This window comes from Somniosus microcephalus, chromosome 6 (assembly GCF_052327205.1).
Source record: "Somniosus microcephalus isolate GS21.2 chromosome 6, FLI_Smic_1.0, whole genome shotgun sequence".
In the NCBI taxonomy this organism is placed as follows: Eukaryota; Metazoa; Chordata; class Chondrichthyes; order Squaliformes; family Somniosidae; genus Somniosus; species Somniosus microcephalus.
In genome coordinates, this window is record NC_140992.1 from 29,041,835 (window position 1) to 29,054,959 (window position 13,125).

Genomic DNA, 13,125 nt, shown 5'->3' on the forward strand with positions numbered 1-13,125 from the left:
CTGTAGATAGAAATTTAGTTCTCGTGTTTTGAATAGATCTTTTAGTGTTTTCCATGGTGTTTGGTTTTATTTTTGCAAGTTCTCAGTTACAGACACGCCCAAGTATCATGGCTAGGTGATGACATTAATTTCCACGCGAAAGAACTGTAAGCTTGAACCCATCTTCTTTGGCCGAATATTGCCAGTTCACGGTCAGTGTACTTGCTGAAGCATTGCATTACTGTGAACTACATTTCTGGGAAGAGAACTAATAGGCAAGGCAGGAGCAGTCCAATAGAAGTATGCATCTGAGCACCAGTGATGGTTATGGACAGTTCCTGTGGCTCTAACTGCCATGCTTTCTGAGCAAGGATTGTGGAATACCTTTTAAAAGAGGAAGAAAATAGGGAAAAGTAAAAATAAAATTGACCAGTAACACTGTAAGCACATAATACAGATATTAAAATAAATGCTGTTCAATAAGATTACCATGACTCCTTCCTTGGGAGGGTGTCTGTGAATGTACTTTTTTTAGGTTGCCTATGCATCATACTCTGCCAGAAGCCAGGCTAGTGACCTATTCTTCGAGTTCTGCCATTGCCACTCAAGCTACCCACGAGATAGGGTGACTCACTGTGATCCATTATCTTCCTCCCACATAAGTCCCAGGGGAGGATTGGCAATTGTAGGGGTGAACACATGTTTATCCACTTTTTATAGATCATTTGCTACAATCTTGGGGTTTTTACATCACTGTTTTCTCTCGATGGTTTTTGCAGCAGTTCGTGCAAGCAGGTCTTGTCCTCTGCGATCTTTAAGTTTCTGAATCTTTCACTTGTAGATCTGAGGATTAAGTTTCCCTACGTGTAGTAATCTGCTTACTCAATTTAACATAGTCTCGTGCTATGTTGCCACAAGTCCTTAGGACTAGCAGTTTTATAGATCACAACAGCTAATGTCATTGTCGAGATATGAAACATAAAACATTCAGCAAATATGAAGAGTAGAATGTCAAACAAGTGCAACTGCTCCTCAGTTGTTGACGCGCGCAGTGCAGCATGATCACGTTAGCCACCACAGCCCTCTGAATCACAGGGAATTTGAATCTGCTTCTAATGTGCACTGCAGATAACACTCAGCAAATGCCCATTGTGCCTCTTGATCTCGTGAGCAGCAGAAATCATCTGAACTCGTACTAAAACAAAAATTAGCACAATGCATAAATTTGCAACAATTGTATTAGTACTTCTCTCCCATCTTGCCTTTTTGTATTTATTATTTTTGACTTGTTTTATGCAGGAACAAACAACTTTATGACACAATGCAGAAAGAAATCCACATTCCGATTACATACATCAGGTAATCCATTCACTATCAGAACATTGGTTTACAGTATGTATTTTGCACTATCGCAATGCTACATTTTATAATTAACCAGTGAAAATTGCAGATAGCAATGGAAAGTTTCCAGTTTTTGCTTTTAAAATGTCGAACACATTATAGTTTTTGCTGGTATGGCCTTCAGCTGAATTTTACCTGACAAAAGATGGATTCTGTTACTTGTTTGTGTCCCTTGTGCTGATGAACTGTTCTGTTTTATTTGTGTATAGGGCAGACGGTGGTATATGCAACAATCAGTTTATCATGCAGCTTACCACAGATCTGCTTATCTGTGATATTGAGAAACCTAAACGTGTGGATATGTCCAGTCTAGGGGCAGCCTTTTTAGCCGGTCTTGCAATTGGTATGTCAAAAATAATGAACTTTTTAATATTCCATTTCTTTATATAAAGTGTTGTCAATTATTTTCAAAAATCAAACTTTTATTTGTATCATGGTCTGTTGAGTCCTTAATGTGACAGCAAAGTTTGACTGATACTGTATTTGATTAGAAAAATTCCTTCATTACCACTTGAGAAACTAATGTAATTCTTATGGGTAAGCATCTTCTCACTCCCCTTAAACTTATCGATTTAAATGCTTCCCTGCCTCCCCCCCTCCTCCCCATTTTTAAACTGTTGCCATTCTTCACTCTCATTGTGTCTTTTCTAAGTCATGTACCAATCTGTTGCTAAATGGGTAGGTAGGCATGTTTTTTCCAGGTTTCTACCAATGTAACTCGAGACTCCAAGTGCATGAGAATCACTTGGAATAACTCACCTGATTTTTTAAAATCCTATGAGAATCTTTATGTATATTCCCGTGACGATGAGACAAAAATCTGAGATTGACTGTGGGGAATCATGGCACAAATCAATGGACCTGAAGTTGCGGTCAAAGGCTTCCCGCAGGTGAATGCCTCCAAACCGCAAGGAAAATCCATACTTGCCTGATGGTCCCGGGCCTACGAAGACTCGCGCTCCAAGTCCTGCAGACATATGCAGACAACTTCATGGCACCAGGGGTGGTTCTGCTGCACAGGACGGGAGGAAAAAGAGGGGTAGAGCTATAGTAATAGGGGATTCTATTGTAAGGGGAATAGATGGGCGTTTCTGCGGCCGCAAACGAGACTCCAGGGTGGTGTGTTGCCTCCCTGGTGCAAGGGCCAAGGATGTCTCCGAGCGGCTGCAGAACATCTTGGAAGGGGAGGGTGAACAGCCAGTTGTCGTGGTGCATATAGGTACCAACGATATAGGTAAAAAGCGGGATGAGGTCCTAAAAGCTGAATATAGGGAGTTAGGAGGTAAATTTTAAAGGACCTCAAAGGGAGTAATCTCAGGATTGCTACCAGTGCCACGTGCTAGTCAGAGTAGAAATAGAAGGATATTTCAGATGAATACGTGGCTAGAGGAATGGTGTGAGGGGGAGGGATTCAAATTCCTGGGACATTGGAACCGGTTCTGGGGGAGGTGGGACCAGTTCAAACTGGACGGTTTGCACCTGGGCAGGGCCGGGACCGATGTCCTAAGGGGAGTGTTTGCTAGTGCTCTGGGGGAGGGTTTAAACTAAAATGGCAGGGGGTTGGGAACCTGAGCAGGGGGACAGAGGAAAGGGAAACAAGGATAAAAGCAAAAGATAGGAAGGAGAAAAACAAAAGTGGCAGTCAGAGAAATCAACGGTTTAAATCAAACATGGCCACAGTAAATAATAATTCTAATAGGTCTAAGAGCGTTAAAAAAACAAGCCTGAAGGCTTTGTGTCTTAATGCGAGGAGCATTCGTAATAAGGTGGATGAATAGAGGTAAACGAATATGATTTGATTGGGATTACGGAACCATGGCTCCAGGGTGGCCAAGGCTGGGAACTCAACATCCAGGGGTATTCAATATTCAGGAAAGATGGGCAAAAAGGAAAGGGAGCTGGGGTAGCATTGCTGGTTAAAGAAGGGATTAACACAATTGTAAGGGAGGATATTGGCTCTGATGATGTGGAATCTGTATGGGTAGAACTGAGAAATACCAAGGGGCAGAAAACGTTAGTGGGAGTGGTATATAAACCTCCAAACAGTAATGGGGAGGTTGGAGATGGCATTAAAAGGGAAATTAGAGAAGCATGCAATAAGGGCACAGCAGTCATCATGGGTGACTTTAATCTACATATAGATTGGGCTAACCAAATTAGTAACAATACTGTGGAGGAGGAATTCCTGGAGTGTTTACGGGATGGTTTCCTGGACCAATATGTCGAGGAACCAACTAGAGATCAGGCCATCTTAGACTGGGTATTATGTAACGAGAAAGGGTTAATTAGCAATCTTGTTGTACGAGGCCCCTTGGGTCGGAGCGATCATAATATGATCAAATTCTTCATTTAAGATGGAGAATGAAATAGTTGACTCGGAGACTAGGGTCCTAAATTTAAATAAAGGAAACTACGATGGTCTGAGGCGCGAGTTGGGTAGGATTGATTGGGGAATGTCACTCAAAGGGTTGACGGTGGATAGGCAATGGCAAACATTCAAAGACCGCATGGATGAACTACAGAATTTGTTCATCCCAGTTTGGCATAAAAATAAAACAAAAAAGGTGACTCAACCGTGGCTAACAAGGGAAATTAGGGATAGCATAAGATCCAAGGAGAGGACATATAAATTGGCCAGAAAAAGCAGTAAACCTGAGGATTGGGAGCAGTTTAGGATTCAACAAAGGAGGACAAAGGGATTAATTAAGAAAGGGAAAATAGAATGAGAGTAAGCTTGCAGGGAACATAAAAACTGACTGTAATTTGAATGGCAATAGATTGGGAGAAGGGGAAGTGCAAAGAGACCTGGGTGTTCTTGTGCACCAGTCGCTGAAGGTAAGCATGCAGGTGCAGCAGGCGGTTAAGAAGGCAAATGGTATGTTGGCCTTCGCAGCAAGAGGGTTCGAGTACAGGAAGAAGGATGTCTTGATACAGTTGTACAGGGCCTTGGTGAGACCACACCTTGAGTATTGTGTGCAGTTTTGGTCGCCTTACCTGAGGAAGGATGTTCTTGCCGAGGAAGGATGTGCTTGCCATGGAAGGAGTGCAGCGAAGATTCACCAGGCTGATACCTGGGATGGCAGGAATGACGTATGAGGAGAGATTGTGTCGATTGGGCTTATACTCACTGGAGTTTAGAAGATTGAGAGGGGATCTCATCGAAACCTATAAAATTCTGTCAGGCCTGGACAGACTAGATGCAGGAAGGATGTTTCTGATGGCCGGGAAGTCCAGAACCAGGGGTCATAGTCTAAGGATAAGGGGTAAGCCATTTAGGACTGAAATGAGGAGGAATTTCTTCACCCAGAGAGTGGTGAACCTGTGGAATTCTCTGCCACAGAGGGCGGTGGAGGCCAGTTCATTCAATATATTCAAAAAGGAGTTGGATATATTTCTTATGGCTAAAGGGATCAAGGGATATGGGGAGAAGGCAGGGACAGGGTACTGAATTTGGATGATCAGCCATGATCTCATTGAATGGCGGAGCAGGCTTGAAGGGCCGAATGGCCTACTCCTGCTCCTATCTTCTATGTTTCTAAAAGCTTTTATAGATATCTGAAGAGAAAAAGATTGGTGAAGTCAAGCATAGGTCCCTTGCAGTCAGAATCAGGGGAATTTATAATGGGAACAAAGAAATGGCAGACCAATTAAATATATATTTTGGTTCTGTCTTCACAAAGGAGGACACAAATAACCTCCCAGAGATGTCGGGGAACATAGGGTCTGATGAAAGGGAGGAACTGAAAGAAATCAGTATTTGTAGGGAAATTGATGGGATTGAAGGCCGATAAATCCCCAGGGCCTGATAATCTACATCCTAGGGTACTTAAGGAAGTGGCCCTAGAAATAGTAGACGCATTGCTGATCATCTTCCAACATTCGATGGAATCTGGAACAGTACCCATGGATTGGAGGGTAGCTAATGTTACCCCACTATTCAAAAAAGGTGGTAGAGAGAAAACGGGGAGTTACAGACCGGTAAGCCTGACATCGGTAGTGGGGAAAATGCTAGAGTTCATTATAAAAGATGTAATAGCAGAGCACTTGGAAAACAGTGACAGGATCGGACAAAGTCAACATGGATTTACAAAAGGTAATAAGAGATTAGCGTGTAAAGTTAAGGCACATGGAATTGGGGGCAAGGTATTGACTTGGATAGAGAACTGGTTGGCAGACAGAAAGCAAAGAGTTGGAATAAACGGGTCTTTTTCCGAGTGGCAGGCAGTGACTAGTGGGGTACCGCAGGGATTGGTCCTTGGACCCCAGCTATTCACAATATATATTAATGATCTAGACAAGGGAACTAGATGTAATATCTCCAAATTTGCAGACGACACAAAGCTGGGTGGGTGGGTGTGTGTGCTGTGAGGAGGATGCCGAGAAACTCCAGGATGATTTGGACAGGTTGGGTGATTGGGCAAAAGCATGGCAGATGCAATATAATGTGGATAAATGTGAGTTATCCACTTTGGTGTCAAAAACAGGAAGGCAGATTATTATCTGAATGGCAATAGATTGGGAGAAGGGGAAGTGCAATGAGACCTGGGTGCCCTTGTGCACCAGTCGCTGAAGGTAAGCATGCAGGTGCAGCAGGCGGTTAAGAAGGCAAATGGTATGTTGGCCTTCGTAGCGAGAGGTTTTGAGTACAGGAACAAGGATGTCTTGCTGCAGTTGTACAGGGCCTTGGTGAGACCACATCTGGAGTATTGTGTGCAGTTTTGGTCGCTTTATCTGAGGAAGGATGTTCTTGCCATGGAAGGAGTTCAGCGAAGATTCACCAGGCTGATACCTGGGATGGCAGGAATGACGTATGAGGAGAGATTGGGTCGATTGGGCTTGTACTCGCTGGAGTTTAGAAGAATGAGAGGGGATCTCATTGAAACTTATAAAATTCTGACAGGACTGGACAGACTAGATGCAGGAAGGATGTTCCCGATGGTCGGGGAGTCCAGAACCAGGGGTCACAGTCTAAGGATAATGGGTAAGCCATTTAGGACAGAGATGAGGAGGAATTTCTTCACCCAGAGAGTGGTGAACCTGTGGAATTCTCTACCACAGAAGGCAGTAGAGGCCAATACATTAAATATATTCAAGAAGGAGTTGGATATATTTCTCAAGGCTAAAGGGATCAAGGGGTATGGTGAGAAAGCAGGGACCGGGTATTGAATTTGGATGATCAGCCATGATCGCATTGAATGGTGGAGTAGGCTCGAGGGGCCAAATGGACTACTCCTGCTCCTAACTTCTATGTTTCTATATGCCTGCGTAAAGGCCCATGTATCCCAGCGGTGCATGTGATTCGCAAGAGTCCCTGGGATCACGTGGGCTGGCCCAACCAATCAAAAAGGAGATTCCCATTATGCTTATGGGGATTCCAGTTATGTACGGAATTGCCATAAGCATATTAGGAATCACATTAAAAAATACATTTTCACACAACCTAAATAAAAATAAATCGTCACGTTTAAAATTAATTAAAAAACAATTTAATTAAACATTTAAAACAGAAATTAAATGTTTAAAAAAATAAATGTAAACATTTTTAAAGGGGCCAAAAATAACCTAAACTAATTTGGGGTTTTTGAAATTTTAAATGATTGATAGCCCAACCCGTGCCAGCGAATGTCCATTTCCTTCGGATTCATCCAATCTGTCGAGCTGAAACTTGACCAGTCGCAAGTTCCGGGTTTTCGCGCATGCACATCGTGTGCGGAAACCCAGAACCTGCGGGACACTTGCCGCGTACGCTGTGTGTACGTGGTCATAGACCCCGGAAAATCTGAGCCAATGTCTTGCTGCTCTGATGCAAATGCTTGGAAGATCCATGTATTGAATTTGGATGATCAGCCATGATCTCATTGAATGGCGGAGCAGGCTTGAGTGGCTGAATGGCCTACTGCTGCTCCTATCTTCTATGTTTACTGCACTGCCTGTGGTTTTGCATCTTTAGTAATAAAGCACAAAGATTTCTGTAGGTAAAAATGTTTAATTCTGTTGCAGGATACTGGGACAGCAGAGAAGAATTGAAGACCATTAGATCTGTGGAAAAGATTTTCAAACCACAAGCTGTGTTGCGTCACTATAAACCCACCATAGATAACTGGGAATTGGCTGTAAGACGATCCATGCACTGGTACAATAAGACAAAGCAGGAGTGAATTTTTACTTGAATAAAAGATGGCACTGACACGTTTTCTTCTATAAATGTCCCAAGTACACTTTTGTAATCAACTCCCTTAGATAAGGCTCTCAATGATAAATCTGAAGGGAGAACATGGAATAGTGTGCAGTCTTATTTCTGTTTTGTTAGTAGATATAGTTGTGAAAACACTTCCTAGTTTAAAACCATTTGTGCCTGCAACAATAGGTCAAAATTTTGAAAATTTAGGTTTTGAGGTCTTCTAAATTTTCAAATCCGGTGCCACACCATTTGTCATGGCAAGCTAGCTTGCATGTAAGTGGCTCAGTCAAGATGGTGAAATGCATTCCAAACCAGTGATAGCTGAGCAGGAGTGACTGGCATTGCTGACCCTTGAATCTGTGACCATTTGATTGAAAGTCAGGTGCTCTACCTCCTGTGCATGTAGGCTTCTTTGATCATTGTAACTTCTGGTACAGAAGAATATTCTGAAGATATTGGTAGATTTTCAACTTGCAGCCTGGGCATGAGACTGGCATTGCAGAATGGCCGCCTGTTGGAGAAATCACCAAAATTATGATTTCCAATGGAAAGGAAGAATGTGTTGCTTCTATAGTGGGTGGCCGATTACAACAGTGACTACACTTCACAAGTACTTCATTGGCTGTAAGGCGCTTTGTGACGTCCTGAGATTGTGAAAGGTGCTATATAAATGCAAATCTTTCCTTTTTTCTTTTTGTTGGGCAACAAGTCAAATGTCTACCTCCTTAAGTATTTTGATCTGGAACAAATAATTACATGCTTTATTATCTGAACTATAACATCCATATAGAATGGCAATTTACAAATTGCCATGTGTGCCTTAGACTTTTTATTGTAATTGCTTGTATACAGATGGAGGTTTAGCTTCCATTTTATGTCAAATTGTAAAATATTTTAGATTAAGCTGATCAAAAAAAGTATTATGAAAGCTTAAAAAATGATTTGTCACAAATAGTGCACTACTTGGGAAATTAATACCTGATTTTTTAAAATATATTGTCTCTTCGAGTTACATTCACATTTGTAAAAATATGTTCACTTTTGAACTGGTTAAGTCATCTTCAAAACAGTTGAACTCTAGTTACTTATGAAGTAGGCATTGTAATGGACATAAACTATAAATTGGAGTAGTCATAACTTATTTTCTTGGGGTTATGAAACTTATTTGAAGCAATGACTTAACCAGTTACTCTTGTTCCTGTTACACTAACTGAAATCTGCTTTTTCAGTACATGGCCAGTACCCCACAGAAGGTGGCTTTCGTCTATTTACAGTCAGTACATTCGAGTTAATTTTGTGCTGTCTCTCCATTGGGATCCTATATATAGTTCCAGTAATAGTCATGTGTAGCAGCAGAGTAGTAAATTGTGCTGTTCCATGGAATGGCAGGGCATAGACTTCCAATGCTATTCCTATTGTGCTGCATTGTTGATCTCATTCATTCCATTGGGGGATGCTCGGTGAAAGTTAAATAATTCTGCCTAAAATGGAAGATCAGAGGACTCCTCATTCTGGGCTGCTCTTGTGCAGCTGCCAGCAGCCAGTTCAAAAACACCATCAGCAGAGGCCTGCGAACAACTTACCCAATTGGCTTCTGTTGGGGAGAAAATGTTTAATTTTTCTCTTTAGAGCCTCTGCACCACTCTCTAAGTGCTGTAGTAGAAAGGATAATTTTAAGGTGTTTCCAACGACTAAATTAAAGTGAAATATGTTTATCCGAGTCAGTGCACAATGGTAAAAATAAACGGCTCTAACTACAACAGTGGTGTTCTCTCTCAGGTCTTATTGTTATGTTCTGAAACTGCTAATTAGGTGCAGGAATGTAGAATATGCACACAAATCATCTGGAAATGACACCAACAGCCTACTGTTCCCATTCATGATGTTGCTGTACAGTAAATAAGGTCCAAAATAAATGCATCAGAGCTGCCACTCCAATTTTTAAACACAAAATGCTTGCAGTAGGAGTAAAAGATACCAATGTCTCCAGCTTGGAAGATTTCAATATATATATTTTGTCAATATGTTTATTAAAATTAATGTCCTTGTTCAATTGCACACCTAATTCAAACATGGAACAAAAAGTTTCAGAAACTGAATCTAAACTGTGATCAGTTGATGTACTACAATTGCGCTGTATAGCAAACATTGAGTTTGACAGTTTTTAATTTAAAAGCAAGAATGTCGCTTGTTGGGATGCACCATAAGCCACTATCCAAACCGTATGCAATCTAATCTGGATTTTTTTTTTGTCAAACAAGAATGCTATTTACAGTACTACCATTATTGTTTAATAAATAATGCTATCTGCCCAGCCATTTTTTGTTTAATAGACATTGTGTGGATAAAAGGCTATGTTGTTTAGATATTTTCAAGAATTAAAATTATTAAAACTTCAAGTACCATATTAATGTTGTGTATCTGTGTCATTCTATCATTGGGATTTGAAGTTTGGAATTATCAATTGTGTTTTTTGTGGAAAGGTAAAAGATTAGGGCACAAATATTGACAGCAATTAAGTACTCTATTAGAAAACTAGACATGCTCATACATTAGGAGCTAGTCACTGAAACAAGTAGCAGCTGCTACAGAATGCAAAGGATCAAAAAGTCATGAAGGTTTGGAGATCGTGGAATGAAGACAATGATACTTTCAAGATGGTAATTTTTTTTCAGCTTGTAAAAAAAGAAAAAAAAATTAAGTGTAATTCACCATTTTTCACGTGTTTATTTTTGATTTTTGATCTAGGGAGAAGTTTTGTAAAGATGACTTAATTTGACCTCCACACATAAAAAGGACATTGCCATCATAGTTCTCAACTCCCCTCTAAATTACCTGCCACATTGTCCATTTTATTAAAATTGCATGCTGTCAGGTAATTGTTTCCCATTCTGCTGCATATGAGGATTTTTATCAGGCTGCACCCTTCATTCTTCCGGTCATTTACAGCAAATCTCTTGCTTTGAACATTGCAAAAAGTTTGCAGCACTGGCTATCTGTTGAACAATGCTGATCAATACTTTTAGATACATAGATTGAAAGTAATTGGTAGAAGGAATAGAGGGGCGTTGAGAACTTTTTTCACCCAGAGGGTGGTGGGGGTCTGAAACTCACTGCCTGAAAGGGTGGTAGAGGCAGAAACTGTCATTGCATTTAAAAGGCACTTGGATATGCACTTGAATTGCCGTAACCTACAGGGCTACGGACCAAGAGCTGGAAAGTGGGATTCGGTTGGATAGCTCTTTTTTTGGCTGGCACAGACACGATGGGGGTGATTTTCATTCAGAAGTCGGGAAGGAGGCGGGACTACAACTTTCGGGGTTGTAGTCCCGCCTCTATCGAGATGCAGCCAATCCACGCGATTTTAACTTGATTGAGCTTGTTGAGCGCGCTCAGCAGGCCAATTAAGAGCCACCCGGCAACAGGTGACGTCATTGACTGAAATTTCATGTGTCAAGACGTTTTGACAAATGACAAATGAAATATCAGTGTTTCACAGCTGTTTGAAGCTGTCAAACACTGACAGTCTTCTAACCTGAGTCCTTCTACACAGACTCCGTTAGAAATCTCACCGGCACAGAAAGCTGAAGGCTGTCACTTTTGATAGATTGCAGCCATTCTGCTTTCTGTGCCGGTTAGATGATGGACTCCCGAAACCTAGAGGAAGGAAGGCTGAAAAGGTAAGTACAAGTAATTTAAACTTCTTTAGACACACCAAACACACTTACCTTTGCACTCATGCGCACATCACTCACCTGAACACCGACATCTCGACCCCTCCAAGTCCTTCAACCTGACTGCCCGACGACTCTAACTTGGCGTGGCTTGGAGCCGTCAGGAATCCCAGACTTCAAGCTTTAAAATAGGGATTAGGCTAAAAACTGCCTGTTAACTACCTGTTAACAGGCAGTTAATTGGCATTAATCCCTTCCCGCCTCGGGTAGGCGGGTCCCAGCGCGGGGTGGGTACCCGCCTCCTTTGAAACTTACGTGGAGGCGGGTTTGGGGCTCCAATCCCGACTCCACGGGTCAATGAAAATCGACCCCCTTGGGTCAAATGGCCTCCTTCTGTGCCGTAAAGTTCTAACCGATGATTTGATTTACAGTCTGAGTTCAGAGAGAGGAAATTCTTTCAAAGTTTCTGGTTTGTTTCATAGTTCTGTCTGCAAAGTTCTTGCACCATGCTTCACTGACCCATTTTAAGTAGAAGCCCACTGATTTATTTACCCTATGTGTAGAATTGCAGCAAGTAAGGAGGCCAGTTGTCTGATCATGCCTGTGCCAGCTCTTTGAACGAGCTGTCCAATTATTCCCACTCTTCCGCTCTTTGTCTGTAGCCCTGCAAATTTCTCCCTTTTCAGGTATATATCTAAATCCTTAAGTTACAATTGAATCTGCTTCCACCACCTTTTTCAGGTAGTGCATTCCAGATCATCATAACTCAGTGCTTAAAAAACAACTAATTTCCACCCCCCCCACCGCCCCCCCCCCAAACCCCGGATTCTTAAATCTGTGTCCTCAGACAGTTTCTCCCCATCTACTCTATCAAAATCCCTCATGATTTTGAATACCTCTTATCAAATCTCCCCTTAACCTTCTCTGTTCTAAGGAGAATAATTTGATTCACTTTCTCCCCCCACCCACCCCCCCCCCCAACTCGCAGATAAAATAATAATGGCTTCCTAAAAGGCATCGATCCCTCTTTATAACAGAAAAAGATCCTTTAGATCACCATACGCTTCAACGCTTGGACGAGCTTTTGTAGCCAGGGTCCCCACGTAGCAAAGGTGGAAGATATCATTTGCAAAAGTTCAGAGCGTGAAACTGAAGTAATGACAATTTCCTAGTGACTTTCTGCTGATGGACAAGGTGGTGTGTGGGGGTAAAATGGATGAAGAATGAAGGGTGTTGCAGCACTTCTTTTCTTACTACGACCAGAGTTCAAATCCAGCTTAAAGAAAGCTTTCTTTCTCCAATCATTATTCAAGGGTCATTAGTGGAAAAGGTAAACCTTCCCAACCGTAATACAGTGTACGATTTTTCATTCGGTGAATGCCAATTCAAAGCTTTCTCCAATTTGGTACAGGCCAGGCATCAAACTTGGGACCATCCTGGTCTTATGGCTCAGTGGCACCTAGTGTAACGCCTTTACCCATTGATCCATCAGAAGAGTTCCAGTGTACTAATCCACTTCTCCAATGTGTAGAGCTCCTGTTTAAGTTATGAAATGTTTCCCTCCACAATTATTTTAATGCTGAATATATTGATTCCATTATAAAAGATGTAATAGCAGAGCACTTGGGAAAACAGCGACAGGATCGGACAAAGTCGACATGCATTCACAAAAGGTAAATCATGCTTGACTAATCTACTGGAATTTTTTGAGGATGTAACTGGTAGAATAGATAAGGGAGAACCAGTGGATGTGTTGTATTTGGACTTTCAGAAGGCTTTCGATAAGGTCCCGCATAAGCGATTAGCGTGCAAAGTTAAAGCACACGGGATTGGGGGTAAGGTACTTACTTGGAGAGAGAACTGGTTGGCAGACAGGAAGCAAAGAGTTGG

The 13,125-nt window shown here is 41.8% G+C and overlaps 1 protein-coding gene across 3 annotated transcripts in view; it reads left to right on the forward strand.

Annotated features, from left to right (window-relative positions):
• Positions 1 to 9,968, forward strand: part of gk5 (glycerol kinase 5) — an 81,261-nt gene extending 71,293 nt beyond the window's left edge. For all 3 annotated transcript variants that reach the window (XM_085989891.1, XM_085989893.1, XM_085989892.1), the window contains exons 14-16: positions 1,279 to 1,338; positions 1,590 to 1,723; positions 7,381 to 9,968. In XM_085989891.1, coding sequence (XP_085846017.1) covers positions 1,279 to 1,338; positions 1,590 to 1,723; positions 7,381 to 7,538 — 352 coding nt within the window. In that variant the 3' untranslated portion in view covers positions 7,539 to 9,968. The remainder of the gene's footprint in view (positions 1 to 1,278; positions 1,339 to 1,589; positions 1,724 to 7,380) is intronic.
• The last annotated feature ends 3,157 nt before the right edge of the window (positions 9,969 to 13,125 follow it).